The sequence below is a fragment of the Symphodus melops genome (genome assembly GCF_947650265.1).
Source record: "Symphodus melops genome assembly, chromosome: 16".
Lineage (NCBI taxonomy): Eukaryota > Metazoa > Chordata > Actinopteri > Labriformes > Labridae > Symphodus > Symphodus melops.
This window is the reverse complement of record NC_136706.1, coordinates 23,511,874-23,534,470: the sequence shown is the minus strand read 5'-3', so window position 1 is coordinate 23,534,470 and position 22,597 is coordinate 23,511,874. Positions and strand designations below refer to the sequence as shown.

General features: G+C 44.7%; 3 protein-coding genes and 1 long non-coding RNA gene across 4 annotated transcripts in view; 3 read left to right on the top strand and 1 right to left on the bottom strand.

Moving 5' to 3' along the window:
* LOC306836630 (receptor expression-enhancing protein 5-like) overlaps positions 1 to 5,766 on the bottom strand; it is a gene marked incomplete at its 3' end in the record, with an annotated part of 6,075 nt that extends 309 nt beyond the window's left edge. Inside the window, exons 1-3 of the mRNA XM_079363806.1 lie at positions 5,548 to 5,766; positions 5,288 to 5,381; positions 24 to 267 (exon numbers count right to left, since the gene is read on the bottom strand). Of these exons, the coding sequence (XP_079219932.1) occupies positions 24 to 267; positions 5,288 to 5,381; positions 5,548 to 5,665 (456 nt within the window). The 5' untranslated portion in view covers positions 5,666 to 5,766. The remainder of the gene's footprint in view (positions 1 to 23; positions 268 to 5,287; positions 5,382 to 5,547) is intronic.
* A 4,187-nt stretch (positions 5,767 to 9,953) lies between these two features.
* Positions 9,954 to 13,897, top strand: derl2 (derlin 2). Its single transcript, XM_079364773.1, has 7 exons — positions 9,954 to 10,144; positions 11,050 to 11,115; positions 11,465 to 11,538; positions 12,725 to 12,818; positions 12,937 to 13,132; positions 13,224 to 13,314; positions 13,473 to 13,897. The coding sequence occupies exons 1-7, from the start codon at positions 10,052 to 10,054 to the stop codon at positions 13,576 to 13,578; spliced, it is 720 nt and encodes a 239-aa protein (XP_079220899.1). The 5' UTR covers positions 9,954 to 10,051; the 3' UTR covers positions 13,579 to 13,897.
* LOC306837209 lies at positions 11,548 to 12,312 on the top strand. Its single transcript, XR_013780890.1, has 2 exons — positions 11,548 to 11,664; positions 11,736 to 12,312. It is a non-coding gene; the product is annotated as an uncharacterized lncRNA (long non-coding RNA).
* Positions 13,898 to 15,217: 1,320 nt separating the features above from the next.
* Positions 15,218 to 21,503, top strand: LOC306837200 (SWI/SNF-related matrix-associated actin-dependent regulator of chromatin subfamily B member 1-like). Its single transcript, XM_079364767.1, has 8 exons — positions 15,218 to 15,635; positions 16,414 to 16,525; positions 17,210 to 17,456; positions 17,748 to 17,875; positions 17,962 to 18,128; positions 18,216 to 18,406; positions 18,501 to 18,632; positions 19,445 to 21,503. Exons 1-8 carry the CDS (start codon positions 15,546 to 15,548, stop codon positions 19,482 to 19,484), a joined length of 1,107 nt encoding a protein of 368 aa, XP_079220893.1. The 5' UTR covers positions 15,218 to 15,545; the 3' UTR covers positions 19,485 to 21,503.
* Positions 21,504 to 22,597: the final 1,094 nt, after the last annotated feature.

Genomic DNA, 22,597 nt, shown 5'->3' with positions numbered 1-22,597 from the left:
CACACACACACACACACACACACACTGAGGGAGGGATCACAGGTTAGGCTTGTGCTGACACACTGACTCACATACACACACACACACACACACACACACACACACACACACACACACACACAGTTTACCTTTCCAATATAGTAGAAGGGAAACCAGGAGAGGAAGATGTCAGCGAAGAACTCGGCCACGCTGAAGAGTCCGTACACCACCCAGTACGTGAGCCACTTCGTGTCGTCGTCTTTGGTCGAGCTTTCAATCGCCTTAATCCTGCAGGGGGGGGGGGGGGGGGGAGAGGGAGAGGGAGAGAGATTCATATTAAGGGTCACCGTAGTATCTTGTCATGTGAAGACAATAAACTTCCTCACTCGTCACATCTGCTCATCTTTTTGTTTTGTTTTGAGAAACCAGTTTTAAAGATTTGATTCAATCTGATATCTTTGAACTCATGAACAACTGGGACCAGTCTGAACCGGGGGGGGGGGGGGGTCTGAAACTAATAGGGTAGGGTTAGGTGTGTTACTCTTCCAGTGTGTCAGTATTTATAAAACCCCAAAAAGAGTCAATTGACCTCTTGACTGTCTGTAGCATACATGCTAACACGCTGACATGCTAACACTGTGCGTTTCATAACAGCTGCACATTCTCCCGTGTTTACGTCTCTCTCGGTCTGTTGTCAAACAGGTATGTGGGCTGTTAGACTGCCAGGCCGACCCACCCTGCACAAAGCTGCCCCCCCCCCTTTAAAGTCTACATGTATTATTAAAGAGACGGCACACACAGGAACATGACACCGTCCACACCTTCAGTGTGTGTGTGTGTGTGTGTGTGTGTGTGTGTGTGTGTGTGTGTGTGTGTCTTTACTGACAATGTTTGAACACAAGCATGCTAACAGTATAGCAACCAAACACCTGAGAACTCAAGCCTACTGTTAGCACAACTGTTAGCATTAGCATGTTTAGCATGTTTAGCAGCTTAGCGAGTGGATTTCACTGCAAGACGAATAAAAAAACAACAGCTTCACTTGTGAGATCATCAGGATCAGATGTGTGACGATGACTCATCACATCATGATGAACCATGTGTGATGAGTCATCCAATCATGACGCGTCGTCGTCTGACTGTGTCAAACCGCAGATCCTGCTGCGTCATGCAATAATGATCATTTACAGTCCTCGTCGTAATAAATGTAACATAGAGCTCTATGGAGACTGACTCCCTGCAGGAGACAGACTCTAGTGGACACTGGAGGAACTGCAGCTGTAAAGTTGGACATTTTAACATAGAGCTCTATGGAGACTGACTCCCTGCAGGAGACAGACTCTAGTGGACACTGGAGGAACTGCAGCTGTAAAGTTGGACATTTTAACATAGAGCTCTATGGAGACTGACTCACTGCAGGAGACAGAATCTAGTGGACACTGGAGGAACTGCAGCTGTAAAGTTGGACATTTTAACATAGAGCTCTATGGAGACTGACTCACTGCAGGAGACAGACTCTAGTGGACACTGGAGGAACTGCAGCTGTAAAGTTGGACATTTTAACATAGAGCTCTATGGAGACTGACTCCCTGCAGGAGACAGACTCTAGTGGACACTGGAGGAACTGCAGCTGTAAAGTTGGACATTTTAACATAGAGCTCTATGGAGACTGACTCACTGCAGGAGACAGACTCTAGTGGACACTGGAGGAACTGCAGTTGTAAAGTTGGACATTTTAACATAGAGCTCTATGGAGACTGACTCTAGTGGACACTGGAGGAACTGCAGTTTTTTCTGTCTACATGATAAAGTCCCTCAAGCAGCCGAGCAGAAATGTCCTTCTGTTTTTATACAAATGAACAATAAACCGACTTTATTGACATGCCGGATACATAAATCAGCAGCTGCACGCTGGTTCAAAGCCTGCACACACACACACACACACACACACACACACACACACACACACACACACACACACACACACACACACACACAGTGACCTGCTGTGTGTGTGTGCTCTATTAATTCAAATAACCACACCTTCCTCTGCACACATCACACCGAGCAGTTCAAACCAGATTTTCTGCCTGCGAGCTGGAACCACCTGGACGCTCACAGGTCACCGACATGTTTCACCATGTTTATCACTCTGTGTTTATGTTTATCACCGTTAACTTAAAGGACACGTCGAAGCTGGACTGAACCTGCTGAATGCACTCGACTCACACGAGCTTTACAGACGGAGGAAGTCGTTGTATGTCGTCGTGTAGAAAGCTGTTGTTGGGGGAGGGTTTGTGGTGGGGAAGTGACAAACAGGAAGCATCTCATGGCAGCGTTTTAACCACAGAACTACTCACATTAGAGTTGCCTTTCTTCCTGCTCTGCCACTCTCTCTGTTTGAAGAAGCATCTCAGCACACGACCAGCGTTTCCATCTAGTTCAGGATTTTTCACCTATTTTAACTTGTGATATGTTTTCTTATATCAGTCCGGCCCCAGTTTTTATTTTGTGACTTTGGTTTGAGACTCAAGAGACATAAAGAATACAAAAACAACAACTTTAAATACAAAGAATAATCGACTAAAACCAACCACCAAAACTAAAACGTTTCTCAGAGATCTCTCTGATGATGCAGCCGAGCTCAAAATCTTGTAAAAAAAAATATAATTTGAAGTATCGTGTCTGATTTCATCATTGACCTTTCAAGGCTTTCAAACTAAAAGTCTTCCCTCGGTTCAGTTTCTTTGAATGTCCTCACATGAAAGTGATGACACCACAAAGATAAGAGGAGAAAACCTCTGGTGTCCTCACAGCTCCGTCAGGGTTCTTTCATAGAGTTCCATGGACATGTTTCACAGCGTGTTTCCACGGTGACGCAGTCCTTCACCAATCTCTTATCAGATCTGATTATTAGATTACTTAGAAAGCTGTTCCAGCAGATTGTGTGCATACAGGAAGTAGCCTTCAGTTTTGCACCTTTGAAGACAACGACGACTGTCCTAAAGTCACAATTTAACTTGTCAATCAAAGGAAGCCCCGCCCCCAAATCCTTCGCTTCTTTATGGTCAAACTGTCGTAGGAAGAGTCTGACGTCCTCCTGAGAAATGTGTCACAAATGTGCAACATGTAACTGGACGACAACTGGCAAAGAAAGATCAAAGTGTTTAAACATCATATCTCCACCCGTCACGTCGCTCGCTGTCAAACGCTTCATTTTCCTGAATTTTTCCTCCTGCGCTCAAACATCAACTTCACTTCATGCTGAAGAGTTTCGACGAGGCTGACGTGAGAGAAGTCAGCGTGAAATATTCAGCAGTTTGCTCTCACACCATTGTCTGTAAATATTCACGCTTGAAGCCTGACGTCACCCGTCTGTCCCTGCAGGGGGCGCCGGAGGCTCAGCGGCAGCAGCCACCATGTTGGACATGCTGAGCCGTTCTGTAGTGGATTCTGTTCTTACACTAAACCGGGTCCAGGGACTCTGTGTCCACGTCGACAGCACAGAGGGAGACTGTTCAGCTCCTCCTCGACCTGCACTCACAGACGCACTCGTTTGCATGAATTTGCATCCCGTATTTCTGCAGGCCAAACGTCTGAATCTCCTCAGACAGTTTCAACATGTTTCCATTTCAGACGTGTTCAGGAAAGAACGGAGCTCTCCTTTGATTCTTTCCTCCATCAGCTGCCTGTTGTGTTGTGTTGTGTTGTGTGCAGCCTCTCCACTGTCACGTCATTAAAGCGTCGGAGCGCCGAGCAGCCTGAACCTGCTCGGCGCTCTCTGTCCAGGCTTGTCTTAATGTAGGAACAATCATGTGATTTTAATCTGAAGGATTACATCACAGCGTGTTTCATAAGAACGACAGCGATCAGCACCAACAGGATTCAGATTTGATGGTTGTCTTGCCTGTGTGATGATGGTCACAGGTCATCATGTCATCAGTCACGCAGACATAAAGAGTTAAAGACTGGACTTCAGTTATCAGCTGATCAGATACAAAGAGAAGTCCACTGACTGCTGTTTCTTCATTATTACTGATTTGGTTACAAATATTTCAGGTAAAAGAGAGACGTTAAGAAATGTTGAAAGTTCCCATCGTGTCGTCATCATCAGAGAGGAAGCAACAGGATGTGGTTAAAACACGATTAAACTGACTGTTACATCGTGAAGACGACAGACAGCCTTCTTGTTATGGTTTAAAGTCCGGAGCGAATGATCCGTTTACAACCTCGTCCTAACATATCAAACGCTCTCTTGATCGGCTCCACTCTGGAAAAGAGGCGTGAACGTCTGAGGAGCTGAACGTAACCCTGAGCGTCCTCTGAAAGAGGCGTCCCCGAGGAGAACAGAGATCCACTTTGGGCCTGAGTCTGTGTGCAGCAGTCAGTCCACGTCATGGAAAAAAAAGGAAACCACAAAAACTTGGTTTTTCAAAAATTACTTTATCGGGATCATGAGATGGCCAGAAGGGAAAGTCCGTAGATTTCAGTGACGAGGGTCGGTGTTAGGACAGAAACACGTCTCTGTTTGCACTCATGCACGCCTGAACATTTGTAGAAAGTTTTAAACAGCAGGGGTCGTGGTCTAAGGAGGGGCGGGGTCTCAGGAGGCCAGAAGTAACGCATAAAGAACGGTGCAGAAGAGGCGTACGCTGCTTTCCAATGCGGAGCCTAACCCTCAGGACCTAAAGACAACGTCAACCAAAACCTTAAAAAGTGAATCTGGAGAAAATGACTTTAAAGGCACAGTACGTACATTTCACCACCAGGGGGCTTTTCAATCAAAACAATAACAAAAAAACGACACAGGCACCGGTGGGGGAATCATGGGAGTGATTCTCTCTGCAAACCTGATAAAACAAACTGTGAGTTGACCGTAGTCATGACGACCGGGTGAGACCGACCTGAGGAAGGGTCTCTGTTCACAGACGAGCGAGCGTCATGACGGTTTTTTATCACAGCAGCACAATCAGCAGCTCACACTTCCTTATGAAGCGGCCTTTGACATAACATCCTGAGTTTCCACGGCAACGATAAACATGACACGTCAGTTTGGCGCCCTCCTGTTACAACTCTGATAACTGTTAGAAATATAAGTAATCAATAAAACAGGTTTCGACAATTGATTTAGATATTTTAGTGCAAAAAAAATTACGTATTGTATCCTTTAATTATTTTTATTTTTATTACTGATTACTGAGCTTTTTGTCTACCAAAGCACTGTGTGTGTGTGTGTGTGTGTGTGTGTGTGTGTGTGTGTGTCTGGCCCCTCCTTGCGCACTGAGCTGCTCTATAATGAAGCACTTACGATATGTAGGCAGGATAAAGGAAGCCGATGAGGTTACACAGCAGGGAGGCTCCGTAACCGATCACCAAATACACGGCGATCACCCCGACCACAGCTGCAACACACACACACACACACACACACACACACAACACATGAGGAAAGTACAATAATACTGTTGCAATAAAGGAGAAAGGTGAACAGGATGAAGTCTATCTGTGATGACTCAGAGCCACGCTGCTCGGTCTGCTCTTCATCTTCATCATCTTCATCACACTCACCCAGAGCGATGTACGTCCTGCTCACTCCGGTTTTCGCCTCGATCTTCGCCAGAACATCTGTCATGACATTTTTCTCATGCAGGAACTTTTCAAACCTCTCTTTGAGCCCCTGCGCCATGGCTGCACTTCCTTCTCTCTGCGCTGCTCGGGATGAAGTGCGAGACTGTTCTCAACCAAACTGCGACACCCTGAACACACACACACACACATATATATATATACACACACACAAACACACACACTGTTGTGTCACAGAGAGAGAGAGAGAGAGAGAGGCGTCAAGTCAGACAGGAAACAGCTTTACATACACACGCCCATTACTGCCTTCAAAATAAAGTCTTATAACTTCCAGAGAAGAAGAATCAATGAAATCACAAGACTGTCTTCTTAAGAGTTTAATCATCTAAAAATTCACCTTCCTGTGAACTCTTTGTTAGTCCAGAAGACAACAACAACATTTCACCAAATCCAAAAACAAACCTTCCCCTATAGCAAGAAAATATTCTCCTTCTGATGAAATATAAAAATAAAACGTTTTTGCAGAAGGTGAGTGTTTAGAATTGAAATGTTTTTGGATGTCAGGTACTTTAAAGGCAGAGTTGGTTCTTTCCAAACTATCATTTGCTAGATGGTCCAGAATCTGAGCTCAGCTCATGTTTTGTGTGTGCACAGAACGAGCAGGGAGACAGGGAGGATTGTGATTGGTTCATTAAATGGAGCCGAGGGCAGCCATTGGTCGAGGTTTTTACAGGCTCAAAACTGCTACAGATTACTGATTTTCTTTGTCTTTTCAGAGAACATGAGTTATTAATTTCTGTCGGGACCTGAAGACAATTTCAATCTAACTCTTAAAAAATGGACCTGGAGGAAATGACTAACCCTGTCTTTAATGTTTCTATTATAAACCGTCCATTTAGATACGTGAAGGCTAAGACCGCCATCCCTGGGCGTCAAAACGGCGCTTCAGGAACCAACAGGTGACGCAACTGTCTGTGTTGAACTGCCGTTTTATAGCCTCAAGTTCGGCATGAAAGAAGCCAACTCTTGGAGACAGATTGATCATATTGTAACACAGACTGTATAGAATATGGACACGGACACATTGGTTACTGAAGAGCCACTTTGAAGCTGAACGACTGCAGCCGCCATGTTGGAAATACTGACTTTAACCGTTTCATAAATATTTGATAGATTTACCAGACTTTTATGAAACAGATTGAGATATTTATTCCTTCGAGGTTGAGGACACGTCTGAAACAGCGTCCACCTTCATCCCTCAGGTGACTTCTTCTAGATAATACTCATGGTCACTTCAGCCACTGTGGCAGCTTTCTCCTCTGAGAGGTGCTCAGAGCGAAGAAAGCCAGGGGAGGAGTGACTCTCCAGAAATCACATTCCTGTTTCTGTCAATGGTCCGTCTGTTCAGGGAGACGACAGTTTGCACTTCTTGGTTTTCACAGAACACACACACACACACACACACACACACACACATGCTCACATGTTCTCTCAAGACTTTACGATGTCCTTGAAAACACAACTCACACTTTCTTCTCTGTGGTTCCTCCGGGGTTTGAGAACTGAAGAGATTGTGGGCGGGATGTTTCACAGTGTGGTTTATTAATCAGTTACTCAACTCAGTGCAGAGGAAAGATCTCAACATCTTTAAGGAGTGACTCGTCTTGCTTCATCCAGCATGCACATGACTGACTTCAGAGTTCTGTTTAATATTTTGAGCATCGTATTATTTTCGATCTTGCAGCAGCTGGAGCCGAGACGGGAACTTCATCATATTACAAACAAACGTGATTATAAAGTTGGTTTTGAGCCTGAGCTGCTATCACAGAGAGCTGGCTCCGCCCCCTCCTCTCGAGAGTGGATGCTCACACACTGTAGCTTCAGTGTTTAGCCAGCTCTGCATGTGGTGGACACTGTAGCTTCAGTGTTTAGTCAGCTCTGCATGTGGTGGACACTGTAGCTTCAGTGTTTAGCCAGCTCTGCATGTGGTGGACACTGTAGCTTCAGTGTTTAGCCAGCTCTGCATGTGGTGGACAGTGTAGCTTCAGTGTTTAGCCAGCTCTGCATGTGGTGGACTGTGTAGCTTCAGTGTTTAGCCAGCTCTGCATGTGGTGGACACTGTAGCTTCAGTGTTTAGCCAGCTCTGCATGTGGTGGACACTGTAGCTTCAGTGTTTAGCCAGCTCTGCATGTGGTGGACACTGTAGCTTCAGTGTTTAGCCAGCTCTGCATGGGTCTGTAAAGCTTTCTGCGTTCTAACCTCTCTCCATGTTTCATCTCCAACATTGATCCTAGTTTGAGCAGCTTTCTGCTGCTGGAGCTTATTAGAAACATGCAGAGGCTTTTTAGCTCGGGTACAATCACTTCTATCTGAAGCAGTTCCACTGCCCGCTTCCATCGCTGCAACACCTGTTCACCTGATAACTGCTCTCATATCTGGCAAACCCAGGGGCATCCAAAACGGCTTTCAAAGCCCCGCCTACCTTCTCTGGTCCAATCAGATCCAGAGCATTCAGGAGCAGAATCTAAAGTTAGAAGGAGGACATACTGGCTGCTGCATTGTTGTCAGAGAAGCTTCAACACAGCAGGTTTCCTTCATGATCACAGAGGAAGAGAGCAGCTCTCTGATTGGACGTTTAAAGTGACAACAAAAGACTCACAATGAGGAAAAAGAGATGAAATTAACTCCCACTGAGAAACAAGATCAACCAAACACAGACACAAACCATCCAGAAGCTTTGTCCTTCAACACCTAAATATAGATTTGTGTGGTTTTAATCTGTTTCCTCCTCTGTAAAGAGGGGCGTGGTCTTTGTCTCAGCATCATCGTCAACATGTTTATTTTGAAGGTGAATGGAAGTCAGTATGTTTTCATGGATCTACAGTAACTGTGGTGAGCTTGATGCAGCTGCTGCTATATAGTTTTAGACTCATGCTTCCCTGACTTCAGTCTTGCAGGCGGTCTGCTCTCCTTCGCGTGTTTACAAAAAGCTTTGCACACTCAGCATCCCCCCGTACGAATAACAGAGGTCTGGGTGAGCAGAGACTTTGAGCGCTGCTGCAGAAAATACAAATAAAACCCTGACAGGTAGATGAAAGTAAAATCTCCTGTGAGTTTGAAGTGAGGGCACAAAGAGTGAGACTCTGAGATCTGTGCAGCCACACCCTTCCCTGTTCAGATGACGCTGCAAAATAAACTGCTGGCTTTAAAATGCAATTATTTCAAACATCCTGCAGCGTGCAGCAGATTCACACACACACATCTGCTGCTCTGACTTTAATGAGATAAAGACTGATGACAGGGAAGATTGTTGGATGTCAGAAAGATCATTTATGACTCTGTTATTGTTTGTTTACCCTCCCTGGTGCACGTTTACAGAAACATTGAAGCCACATTTTGTAAACTCGATGAAGCTGTCGAGTCTCAGGGCTCCATTTAAGGTTTTTTGCACTGTGTGATTTTTCTTCTGCTATCTGCTTTGCTGCTGTAACACTGCATGTTTCTCAGTTTGTGAGATGAATAAAGGATTCTTTTATCTTATTCTCTACTATTATTATTTTTGTAGCCGTCAGTGATCTTACAGACAAAGAAACACTGAGCCTGTTTCTGTCAGGTTTCCCCTTTAAGAGTAACGTGCAGGTTGAGTGTTTGTGTACAAGTCACAGAGTCATCGTGGTTGAGAGATCACTCCTTCTTTCTGCTCTCTCTGACTCTTCATAACATCCTAAATTATTCCCATCATGCTGGGTTGAAGAAGAATCACAATTAGAGATTGAGAACGTGAACCTGTACATGAATGTTTACTGAGGCAATAAATCAAGTGGAAAGAATTTTCTCCAATCAGACTAATAGCTCGCCCTCTGCTGGATATGAGAAACAGCCTTCAATGATTGAACTGAGAGGCAGCACACGTCTCTCCTGTGCATGAGTATAAGAATAATGGTTTGTTTTTTTATCTTCTTGTTTGTATTTATATTGTTGTATTATTACAACACTATGTTCATTGATAGGGATGTAAAGATTAATCGTGAAATCGTACTAAATCGATTGAAAAGTGTAAAGGTTCACATCGGTTTATCTCACGTGTGCATGCGATTTTATCGGCAGATTTTATCGGTCTATGGGTGGGGAGGAGGGGAAGGTTGTTTTTCTTTTCTTTTTTTTAATTTGTTTACCAGGATCCCACTGTGACGTCACAATGAGAGCAAATTCTATTTTCTATGTATTGTAAGACTTCTGCAGGCCACACACAAAGGACCGGATGGGTTTATTTCACACTCAGTTTAATCAAATAAAAGTATTAAAAAAAATACTAAAGGCTACATGTGGATTTTTAATAATATGTCCTCTTTAAATTTGGAGCGCAAATTCCCAGTTGTAATTGAACTAGCCTTGGATTTCGTTTGTCCGACGTGCATGAACGCAACACCAGTCCAGGTTGGAATGACGTGTCAAGAAAGTGCCGGAAGCTTTCAGTTGGTCCAAAATGGCTTACCAGACTCTACAACAGGAGTATCTACAAATTCCCATCGTTACCAGGGCTTATACAACCGCATGTGTCCTCACAACAGCTGCTGTGGTGAGATGGGTTTATGTGTGTTAGCCGTGTTAGCTCGGGGCGAAGCGTGATGCCTTCAGGTCCCGTCGGTTCTGTGCAGCTAGCTTCGATGGTTTTAGCTTCTGTCACAGACTGAGAGACGTGTCCGAAACCTGGAGGATGAAAAGGAGGCTATAAAGGAGCTAAAATAGGAGACTGTCTCTACTTAAACTCTATCATGATGCTCGCATGGAGGGTCAGCTGTGATGCTCAGTTATGTTGAATGAAGATGTAACGATTCACTAAAGTCACGATACGATTTATTTTACAAAATAAGACTGTGGACACGTTTCTAAATCTTCTGACACTCAACATATTAATGTTTCAGAGTACAGATGTGAAACACGACACCTCTGAATCGATGTATGTCGATGAACTGTACGTCTTTAAAAACCTCTTAAAGTGACAGTACATGTAGATTAAACCTCTTAAAGTGACAGTACATGTAGATTAAACCTCTTAAAGTGACAGTACATGTAGATTAAACCTCTTAAAGTGACAGTACATGTAGATTAAACCTCTTAAAGTGACAGTGCATGTAGATTAAACCTCTTAAAGTGACAGTACATGTAGATTAAACCTCTTAAAGTGACAGTACATGTAGATTAAACCTCTTAAAGTGACAGTACATGTAGATTAAACACAGCAGCTTCCTGTGTTTATAATAACTTCAGTTAAAGTGATCTGTCTCCATGACGACGGTCAGACTGAACTGTTCTGAATATTTCTCTCTTCGTTGTGTTTCAGTGAAATACAGAAATCATAAACCTTCAAGGCTCCTGTCTCGTGTCTTTTGTTTATTTGTCAGAGCTCGATTATTTTATGAACTTTTAAAAATCTTTATTTATCATTTTAACGTTAACGTTTGTTTTTGTTTTCTCTCTCAGCAACTCGAGATCATCACACCTTTTCAGCTTTACTTCAATCCAGATTTGATTCTAAGGAATTACCAGGTGAGGAATCCTTTCACACCGCAGGTCACATTCACACACTGATGGTAGAGGCTGCAGCAGTCTAAAGAGTCCACCAGTATGAACTCATCCATTCATTCACATTCACACACTGATGGTAGAGGCTGCTGCAGAGTAAAGAGTCCATCAGTATTAACTCATCCATTCATTCACATTCACACACTGATGGTAGAGGCTGCTGCAGAGTAAAGAGTCCATCAGTATTAACTCATCCATTCACACTCTGATGGTAGAGGCTGCTGCAGAGTCCATCAGTATTAACTCATCCATTCACACTCTGATGGTAGAGGCTGCTCTGCATCTTAAATGTTTGTCGTCTCTCTTTCTGCAGGTATGGCGACTTATAACCAACTTCCTGTTTTTTGGTCCAGTTGGCTTCAACTTCCTCTTCAATATGATTTTTTTGTATCCTTCTCAGTTCTGCGTCTCGCGTCACTGAACACGGGGACAGATTTGACTTCTTTCTGTCTCACATGGGACAGAGCGTGCTGACAGATCGTCTTTAACACGACTCAGTGAGGCTCGGTTTCTGTTTTCTGTCGCTCGCGTAGAAGGACGGAGGAGGAGGGCGCTCTACACCGGCGCTCTCTGTCCTCACTCAGCTGAGTGGGCGTGTTTTACTGAGACAGAGGTCAATTATTAAAATCAACATCTGTGTTGAATGTTGACCTTTGACCTGAGAGACACCTCGAGATGTTTAGTGAGAGCTCGTTAATACAAAGCCTCACACTTAAGTTTGTCCACCTTCAAAATAAAAGCTTAACACTTCAGTTTGTCCACCTTCAAAATAAAAGCTCAACACTTCTGTTTATCTACCTTCAAAATAAAAGCTCAATACTTTTGTTTGTCCACCTTCGAAATAAAAGCTCAACACTTCTGTTTATCTAATTTCAGAATAAAAGCTCAATACTTCTGTTGGTCTACCTTCAAAATAAAAGCTCAACACTACAGTTTCTCCACCTTCAAAATAAAAGCGCAGCACTATAGGTTGTCCACCTTCAAAATAAAAGCTCAACACTACAGTTTCTCCACCTTCAAAATAAAAGCTCAACACTATAGGTTGTCCACCTTCAAGATAAAAGCTCAACACTATAGGTTGTCCACCTTCAAAATAAAAGCTCAACACTTCCATTTGTCTACATTCAAAATAAAAGCTCAACACTTCAGTTTCTCCACCTTCAGAATAAAAGCACCACAGGTTATACTGTTAACAAGGGGAAACTGAAATTCACAGAGCAGAGAGGTAAACGTTTAATGGAAGCAGTGTGGACAGAGAGCGTGCGATCATGCGACACTCGCATGCTGTTAGAACACGGTGTTGTGTTGACGTTTGACGACGTCTGCGTCTCTTTCAGTGAGAGTAAGACGACTTTCTGTCCAGTCGAAATATCACGATAATGAAATGTCTCCGATATGTGGTTCAAAATGTTTTAGATGGAAGAAGCTCTTCTCGGGGGAACAGCGTCTCGTGACCTCTGCCCTCGGCTGCGTGTGGTTTCCTGTCTGATAAAGACAAACAGTCACTGAAACGACGTGTTGAAGTGATGATGATGAAACGTCTGTGGAGCTTTCCTTAACGCTGTGTTTCCAGGTACAGATACTGTCGGATGCTCGAGGAGGGATCGTTCAGGGGTCGAACGGCTGACTTCGTCTTCATGTTCCTCTTCGGTGGGCTGCTGATGACCGTATCCTTTGTGTAAGAAGCTTCTGAAAACGCTGCAGGAGCGTGACTCCGTCCTCTCAGCTATCCGTCTGTGTTTGTGGTAAATATCTGTGGAGCTCGTCTCCTTGACCACGTTGAAGATATTTGGCACTTTCGTGAGTCTGGTGTTCCTGGGTCAGGCCTTCACCATCATGCTCGTGTACGTGTGGAGTCGCAGGAACCCCAACGTCCGCATGAACTTCTTCGGCCTGCTGAACTTCCAGGCTCCCTTCCTGCCCTGGGTGCTGATGGGATTCTCTCTCCTGCTGGGGAACTCCATCATCGTGGATCTTTTAGGTACGCGGTGCATCTTTTTGATGTTGGATCGCGCGGCGCTTCGGTCATCTTGTAAATGTGTGAAAGTCAAACCCGTCTGCCCTGTCTTTAGGGATCGCAGTCGGTCACGTCTACTTCTTCCTGGAGGACGTTTTCCCAAACCAGCCGGGAGGAGGGAGGTGGCTGAAGACCCCGTCGATCATGTGAGTCTCAGGTTACTTTTCATCAATACATCCAGAGGAGAAGCTAACAGCTGCTACGTTGCTACGTGCTAATGAAAAGTGAAGAGGAGGAGTCAGACTGATCAGTCCCTCGTCGTCGACCTGCATGATTTGCTTCTCTAACACTTTTTTTTCTGCAGAAAGATGCTGTTTGATACTCCGGAGGAAGACGCCAACTACAACCCGCTCCCTGAGGAGCGCCCGGGCGGCTTCGCCTGGGGGGAGGGACAGCGCCTCGGAGGTTAAAACGTCCCCCTCCATCGAACTCTTCCATGGACACTCCCTCTGAGACGTGAAGGGGACAAACGTGCGCTCTGTTTTTGACGTGTTTAGTTCTGGATGAAGAACGCCAAACAACCTGAACTGGTTTGGAGAGAAGCGTCTGTCGTCTTTGTATTCGGGCTTAAATCATCCTCAGAAGCTGTTCTTTACGCCAGGTCGACGCTCTAAGACTTTTTGAGAGGAACTTTTGGGTGGAGCTGCGGACGGAGGGGAGCCTTCAGGCTTCGGGTGATGTTTGACTTCATCTCAGACAAAAAAAAAGAAAAAAAAAAAAAAGATAAAACTGTCATTAAAAACAGAGAGATAAAAAAGTGACAGAAGTAAAACATTATCAAACGAATTCATTCGGATGGCAAACACGTTTTTCTTTTTTCATCTCCCTTTTTTTAAGAAATAAATGTGTGTGGCTAAAGATGCTTTGGTTTCATCTTTTAAAGTGGAGTAATATCGTTTGAAACCAAAGACGTCTCTAAAAGAAGACAGGATCATGCGTCTCGTAGCATCAAAGTGTAACAACGTTTTCTTTCGTTCATTGAGTTTGACTTCCTTTTCTTTGATCGACTTGATACGAACAGCCTTAAATCCGACGTGTAGACGACTCTTCTGTTCATTGAATAGATTTAGCTCTTTTTTTATCGTGTGTGTCACCTGATGATCCTGGTTGCCTTTTCAGCATCATGTGTGGAGGACACTTTGCTCGTGTGTGTGTGTTTGTTTTCTTTTAAGAACTGAAGTTACGAGTGTCAGCGTGGGATTAAGAAGCTTTTTGTCAATCCATGCTAACACTGGATAACATCATCCCTGAGTTTCTAATCATCTGTGAATCTAAAGATTGCTGTGCAGGCTGCGATGAGATTTGGACTGTAATGAAATCATTATCACAGCTGATTGTGTTATTCTGTTTCATTTAACCACAGCAGTTTTATTCTACCCTTACGTAGAGTAAGTGCAGGTTGAATAATCACAACACATCGTATGCTAACATAATATTTTTATTCATACTATTCAACTTTTTTGTAAAGTCATACAAGGTAGAATGATACGATAACCAACTCCCACCTGAGGATAGACGAGGATCATACAAGCAGGGAGGGAGGGAGGGACGGGGGGGTCCAGACTAGCGGTGCTCATAGACGGGTGCACTGAACAGGAAGGAGTCAATAAAGTCAAATCTATTGGTTTCAACAATAACACAATATTAGAAATGTTAATGTTTACTTTTAAATACTTTAGTTCAAATGATTAATTAAATGATTTAAAGTCAGGGTCAGTCATGTTCCTCCAGATCCACTTTTTTTAAAGATGTTTGGTTACAATTGTCTTTAGGTCCTGACAGAAATGAATAACTCAGGTTCTCTGAAAAAGGAACAAAGAAAATCCATCATCTGTATCAGTTTGTAAGTCTGTAAAAACTTCAACCAATGTCTGCCATGAGGTACCAATCTGATGAGCCAATCACAGCCTCCCTGTCTTCCTACTCGCTCTCTACACTATATATCTCTCCAATGATTAGTCTTTTTTATTATTATTAAATTGGCGGCAAGTTTGCACTCTATAAAGAGGAGTTGCACGTTGTCTCACATTTGACCACAAGGGGGCGATAATGGACTTTGAATTTCCTCCACCAGCTTGGCCCGAACAATGAAAAACCGCTGTGCGGCGTTTTTGACAATCGGAAAGAAAGACTTTACCAAGGAATTCAATAGCTACGCCATGGCAAAGTTGATTTAAAATACTTAAATAATCAGCAGTCTTTACATCTGTTTTTATTGGGTTTCTCTCTTTTATTCTTTTAAAACTGTCGGCTCCTTTTGTCGTTTTTTTAAAGCGCACGTGTTAACACTTCGATTTCCCAGCTTTATCCTGAACCCGAACGCATCTGAAGAAAAAGGACGCTCATAATTAGTTAGCCTGTTAGCAACTGCGTAAAGATGCAACTAGCTCTAAGTAAAACATTTGGCCAGAAGCCGGTTAAATTTCAGCTGGAACAAGATGGGGACTTTTATATGGTCGGCTCGGAGGTATGTGACTGTCCATTCATTGATTGAACTAACGACGCTTAGCTTAGCTTCCTTGTGTTAGCTTCAGGCGATGCTAGTTAATGCTAGCAGGCTAACTAGCTTCATTGATGGATTCGTAAACAAAGGCAAACGTGAACAACGAAAAAGAAGGAAGAGCAGAGTCCAAATCTACCTCCTTTAATGTAACTCTTTAAAATCAAGCCAGATGAAGAAAGGCTGAACATGTGGTTCGCAGTTTTTTTAAAACCAGATTAAAATCAAACAGTAAAAACAGAGTAAAGTTTCCAGATGTTAAGATGTTTCTACATCATCCTTACAAGGGATGTAAAGATTCGTCGAGATAAATCGATTCAAAAGTGGAAAATAAATCATATCCCAGTGAACCCAGTTTGAGGAATCGATAAAACCATTATGATCTGTTGAAAAATGTAATTAGTTTCATTGTTATGTTTCTTGAATGTGGAAAAATCTTTGGAAAGAGTTAAATAAATTAATTCACTGCGAGCCTGTCTGCAAAGAAAGTGCTCTGATGTGTGAAAAGTTTGATGGAAGAGTCTAGAAATTGTTTTGCAGTGTGTGTAATTAACACTGTGTGAAGAATAAAATAAATTATCTAATAAAAAAAACCCTCGTGATGACGTCATTCTGTCAAACAAACAATAAAACGTTTGTCTGCAAATGTTGAATTGTGAAGTGTGAAAATGTAAATCCTGCAAACCTTGGTAGAATTTAATTTTTAGTTTTTGTGTCACTGAAACATCTGCTTTCTGCTCTGCAGGTTGGAAACTACCTGCGTATGTTCAGAGGCTCTCTCTATAAAAGATATCCGTCTTTATGGAGGAGGTTAGCCTCGGTGGAAGAGAGGAAGAAGATCGTAGCTTCATCACACGGTGAGCTCACATATTTTTTTTTTTCTCTGAACTCAGTTTGAAGACTCCTCATCTGTCAGATCCACGTCGTTAGTGACTTATCTCGACATGAAGCTGCTCAAACTAGGATCAATGTTGGAGATGCTTTTGAAACATGGAGAGAGGTTAGAACGCAGAAAGCTTTACAGACCCATGCAGAGCTGGCTAAACACTGAAGCTACAGTGTCTCTACATGCAGAGCTGGCTAAACACTGAAGCTACAGTGTCCACCACATGCAGAGCTGGCTAAACACTGAAGCTACAGTGTCCACCACATGCAGAGCTGGCTAAACACTGAAGCTACAGTGTCCACCACATGCAGAGCTGGCTAAACACTGAAGCTACAGTGTCCACCACATGGTGACCTGTGAGAGAGGAGGGGGGGGAGACAGCTCTCTGTGATGATTAGAGTTTAGACTGCAGTACTCATTTTAAACACCAGGGGGCAGAGTTGTAACTCTGCTCCTTTAGATGACCAAAAACGACTTTAATTAAAGTTAGTGAAGCTTGCCACCTTGATGGTCCTGGCTTTCACAAGTTAAATGTTTTGAATAGGGATCATTTGTTGCTCCGTTTAGAACCGCTCAGTGATTCTACCCACAATGCATTGCAGGTTTAAGACAGTTAAGAAGTTGACCCTGTCTCTGTCTCCTTTTTCATCTGAAGCCACCAGTGTGACTCTGCTGAAGGCGTCTGAATGTGAAGAGATCTTCGAGGGCAACGATGAGAAGTACAAGGCGGTGTCCATCAGCACCGAGCCGCCAGCTTACCTCAGGGAGCAGAAAGCGAAGCGGAGCAGTCAGTGGGTTCCCACGCTGCCCAACAGCTCGCACCACCTCGACGCCGTGCCTTGTTCCACCACCATCAACCGCAACCGGATGGGACGTGACAAGAAGAGGACGTTTCCCCTGTGGTGAGGAGGCCGCTTTATTTAACACGTAGAGCAACGAAGCAATCTGTACCCGAGTGCACTTCACAGCAGGGGGCAGTAACCATGGCAACCACTCACAGAGTCCTGAGTCCGTCCTGCTAACCGTTGATGTTTTAGGTGTTTCTGAGACGCCAACAACGACCCTCTTCTTACTCCCACATCGACCGTGCAGCCTAGTGCGGCGCCGATACGACGCCGGTTGTTGACCTGACGGGAGCCGTTAAGTTCAACACAGCTTTGAGTTTGTGTTGTTTTTTTTTTTTTGTCGCTCAGTTTTGATGACCACGACCCGGCAGTGATCCACGAGAACGCGGCGCAGGTGGAGTCTCTGGTTCCCATTCGACTGGACATGGAGATAGACGGACAGAAACTGAGAGACGCGTTTACGTGGAACATGAACGGTAAATGTGAACGCTCTAAATCCTCAAGGTCAAAGTGTCGTCCGTCCGTCCGTCTGACGTTCAAACCTCTCGCTCTCCGCTCTCAGAGAAGCTGATGACGCCTGAGATGTTCGCAGAGATCCTGTGTGACGACCTCGACCTGAATCCTCTCGCCTTCGTCCCCGCCATCGCCTCGGCCATCCGACAGCAGATTGAGTCGTACCCGACCGACAGCATCCTGGAGGAGCAGGCGGATCAGAGAGTCATCATAAAGGTGAGGGGGGCGGAGCCTAAAAGAGAAGCGGCTCCTTAGAGGAAAGAAAGACAGGAAGTTGTGATGATGATTTGTTGTGTTCTTCAGCTGAACATCCACGTGGGGAACATCTCGTTGGTGGATCAGTTCGAGTGGGACATGTCCGAGCGGGAGAACTCGCCCGAGTCGTTCGCTCTGAAGCTTTGCTCCGAGCTCGGCCTCGGCGGAGAGTTTGTCACCACCATCGCCTACAGCATCCGGGGTCAACTGAGCTGGCACCAGAGGACGTACGCCTTCAGGTGACGCTCAGCCCTCCAGGACTCACAGAGACCACGATCTGACCTCCTCGTCTTCCTTCATTAAAGCTGATTGTCTGTGATTTTCCCCCCGCAGTGAGAATCCGCTCCCCACAGTCGAGATAGCCATCCGCAACACAGGCGATGCAGACCAGTGGTGCCCCCTGCTGGAGACCCTCACAGATGCAGAAATGGAGAAAAAGATCAGAGACCAGGACAGGAACACGAGGTGAGAGAGGCGGCTCGGTCTTCATCGAGTAGAGTTCACTTCACTTCACTTCGCCGCAGAGTTTGGATGAGCGTCTATAAAGTTTTAATCAACAGAAAATATCTCCACAAAATCAAAGACTTTAAAAGAGTTTCTCCCCGGGGTCACCGGTGGCGCAGCGGCAGTGCGCGCGACCCCATGTATTGAGGCTCAGTCCTCACGCGCGGGCAGCGCGGGTTCGCGTCCGGCCTGTGGCCCATCTCCCGCATGTCTCTCCCCACTCTCTCTCCCTGATTTCCGACTCTCCACCTTCCTCCCTCTATAATAAAGGCATAAAAGCCAAAAACAAATCTTTAAAAAAAAAAAAAAAAGAGTTTCTCCTGGTGAAGTACTCGGCCGTAGCACATCGTAGATCTTGAACTCTCCGACTGTCTGATATTTAACATCCAGAATTCTTTCAGCACTTTGAGCTTCAGATGAAGGTCGTCTTTAAATCCCCATCCTGATGATCCCATACTGCCTCTTTAGTCCTCAGACCCGGACCCTGTGGAGGTCCGTCCATGGCTGTGGATTCTTTCCCCCCTTTTCTTGAGCTTGGGATCGTTGTCACACATAAGAGACAAAACGAATAGCACGATGTTGAATTATAATAACATGGAATGGTGGCCATTTTCATTTCATTTCATTTCTTTATTTGAATTCGGACAAAACATCTTCATCAACGTGTCAGCATAAAGCAGCAATGTAAAGATGCTGGAGTTAGCACATTAGCTCATTTTCACCCAAAGCCCGAAGGAAGGTGTAGTAAACATTTGTTTTGTTTTTTTCTTCAGGCGTATGCGACGGCTGGCCAACACGGCTCCTTCCTGGTAGAAGACACCGCGTCACGCCGTGTTTCCTCTGGAGACGCCTGTTACTCTCGAAGGATCAAGTAAACACTCACACACACAAACAGGTCATCCTGAAATCATGACTGAAGCGTCTGGACGTCCCCGGAAACAAGAACGTCCTCAGCCATCAATGACTGAACACACACACACACACACACACACACACACACACACACACACACACACACACACACACACACACACACACATCCAGGCTTTCCTCTGCACACAGGCCGTCATGTTCCTCTTCATATAGCACGGAGCTAACACCTGTTAGCTGCTGTTTTCATGGAGGGAGTTTGTCTGTTACACGTCATGCATCATGTCAGGACACTGGAGGGAAAGTCTGCCTCATAAATCTGGTTCACATCTCTCCAACATGCTAAACGGTTTTTAAAGAAGGACGAAATGCAGCCGCAGCTGCAACATGGACAATAACTCAGTGGAAGGAGGCGGCGCAGTGTGACAGGTCAAAGGTCACGTATCCATGTCTTCAGCTCCTCTGTCGACCAGATCATAAATCTGTGAACTAACAGGTGTGTGTGTGTGTGTGTGTGTGTGTGTGTGTGTGTGTGTGTGTGTGTGTGTGTGTGTGTGTGTGTGTGTGTGTGTGTGTGTGTGTGTGTGTGTGTGTGTGTGTGTGTGTGTGTGTGTGTGTGTGTGTGTGTGTGTGTGTGTGTGTGTGTGTGTGTGTGTGTGTGCAGTTACCTCCAGAAGTCTTGTTTTTATTTGTTGAATTGACAACAGTTTGTGATTAAACACTAAACAAACGAGGAGAAGCGTCTCGGCGCGTCTCCCCGTGTGTCACCTGACGTCTTTTACGCCCGAGCGTCGTTCACTTCTCTGAAGCTCGCAAACCAGAGCGGAGAAGCATAAAGATGATTAGATTATTTTCCCCGGACGTCGTCGTCCTGTCTGCACGGTCGACCTCGTGCGTCTTAAACATTTACATGGCTGAAGCTTCAGAAACCATCTGACGCTCACGACGATCCCGAGCGGCTGCAGAGCTCCTGAGTCAGACGCCGTTATCTGTGATGAAACCACCGACTGAGGCCGAGCTGCATCTTCAGTCCTCACAGGAAAGAATCCTGTTTCATGTCCACGTTTAGCTTTCTGCAGGTTTTCACATCTGGAGGTTCTGATTTGTATTCTGAACAAGTGGGAGGATGCATTTACAAGTCAGCCAGTATGAACGTGGTCAGAGTGTCTGAGAGCGAGCGAGCGGAGGGGGGGGGGAGAACATCTGACGCGTCGCAGGGCGTCTTCAGACCCGAAACAGCGAAAAGAAAGAAGAAAAGGTCGAACACTATCTGCCGCCGCTTCTCAGAGGAGGTTCAGCTCTGTGAAGTGAAGTGAACACGTTTGAGCTAGGACGACGTCATGGTGAACATTTCCACAGAATCGACTCGAGGCATTAAAACGTCGAGAAGCAGACCTCTCCGTTGTGAGGACTGACGGTAAAAGGATTTAAAATAATCTCATGAGAGGAATAATGACTCCGACACGCGGAGGCTTTAATGAATGTAAACGAACAGATTCACTGTATTCTTCAGCTTCACTCAGTGGAGGGTGTTACAGTTTTTATCGGAGTGGTGTACATGTCTAAATAAACCCACCATGACGCAGCAGGTTGTAGATCTGTCAGAGCTAGTTTTGATGTTAGCAGACGGACTCTGGTGCTCATGCATGCTGAGACACGCTGGAGCTAGTTGTTACTGTTCTGTGCACGATGGACCGACTCTCCCCGTGTCCCCTGTGTGTCTGCACGCTGCGTCCGTGTCGGCAGACTGAGAGCGGAGAGCTGACCAGAACCAACGGTGTCTTTTTAAAGTGACCATTTCTTTTTTTTTTTTCAAACTCGAACGTGTCGGTTCTCTGATAATGATGTTAAACTTTGTCGCTTCCTGTTCTCTTCTTTTTGTAAAATTGCTTCACCTTTATAGTGGATTTGTTCTTTTTTTATATATATATGGAAAATAACAATAAAAGAAAAGTTGATGGATGTTTTGAAATGTGGTTTTGCTGATTTCTTTAAACCTGACGATGAAAAACTTTGTTTGAAAGTTTCAGCTGAGTTTATCAGCTCGTCACTCGAGGAAGATTAAAAATGTTGATTGAAACCGAGACGAGGAAATGAAGCAGAAATCTTCACGTCAACGTAAACCGGTTATTTCTGACTTAAAGACAATTTCATCCAACATCTTAAAAAGTGGATGTGACCAACCCTGACTCTGTTCCCACATCTGATTACCTGATTGAAGACCTTTGGTTTTATTTATAGCCGATACCTTCAGGCGACGTGGCTGCACAACTTGAGTCTGTTACACTCACTGGAAACAATGAAATGTTACATGTGTGACCTGAGCTGCCGACCCAACCACAGCCGGATGACTGAAACATGAGTCATGATTACAGACGATAAAGTGAGGCAGAACCTGGGAGTAATCAGAGCTGTGCAGACGCACTGTACGGTTTGTCTTCATCGGTCCGCTCCTCTTCTTTACCTCCCTTTCTGCTCCTCTCTTAGGGTCACTCTCGTCAGACAAATGATGCGTATCCCTGTTAAAAGAAAGGATGCCTTTTTTTGTCATGACCGGGCAAAACCAGAAAAGGGAGGAGGTGTCTCGAGGGGGGCGAGGGGCAAAACTGTCTGCTTCTCTGGTCCAAACAAATCCAGAGCATTCAGGAGCAGAATCTAAAGTTAGAAGGAGGACATACTGGCTGCTGCATTGTTGTCAGAGAAGCTTCAACACAGCAGGTTTCCTTCATGATCACACAGGAAGAGAGCAGCTCTCTGATTGGTCCCCTTAAAATGTACAATCTCAGAAACAGTTTCCATAAATCCCTTGAAAGTACATTCAAGTATTCGCTGCATTTCTATGGGAGGACCATTAAGAAAAAAATGTGCCGTCTGCATTTTTACACACCAGGAACGCTCCCTGAGGGTCGCCAGGTCTGCACATGTTCCGTCAGAGTTGCACCCCATTCATTATGAAGACACTCTTTGTTGATGGCACCAACATTTCACGGTGAGACAAGTCTGGTTCTGCAATTAATTGCTCCTATAGAGCTGCTCGAAACGTACAGAATCAGGTT

What these genes read in the sequence shown, in the direction of transcription:
- derl2 (XM_079364773.1), top strand. Translation starts at nt 10,052, where the DNA reads ATGGCTTACCAGACTCTACAACAGGAGTATCTACAAATTCCCATCGTT. An exon ending in TGATTCTAAGGAATTACCAG is followed by an intron (nt 11,116 to 11,464) that starts GTGAGGAATCCT and finishes CTCTTTCTGCAG; the next exon opens with GTATGGCGACTTATAACCAA. An exon ending in CTCTTCAATATGATTTTTTT is followed by an intron (nt 11,539 to 12,724) that starts GTATCCTTCTCA and finishes CTGTGTTTCCAG; the next exon opens with GTACAGATACTGTCGGATGC.
- LOC306837200 (XM_079364767.1), top strand. Translation starts at nt 15,546, where the DNA reads ATGCAACTAGCTCTAAGTAAAACATTTGGCCAGAAGCCGGTTAAATTT. An exon ending in TTTATATGGTCGGCTCGGAG is followed by an intron (nt 15,636 to 16,413) that starts GTATGTGACTGT and finishes TCTGCTCTGCAG; the next exon opens with GTTGGAAACTACCTGCGTAT. An exon ending in AAGAGGACGTTTCCCCTGTG is followed by an intron (nt 17,457 to 17,747) that starts GTGAGGAGGCCG and finishes TTTGTCGCTCAG; the next exon opens with TTTTGATGACCACGACCCGG.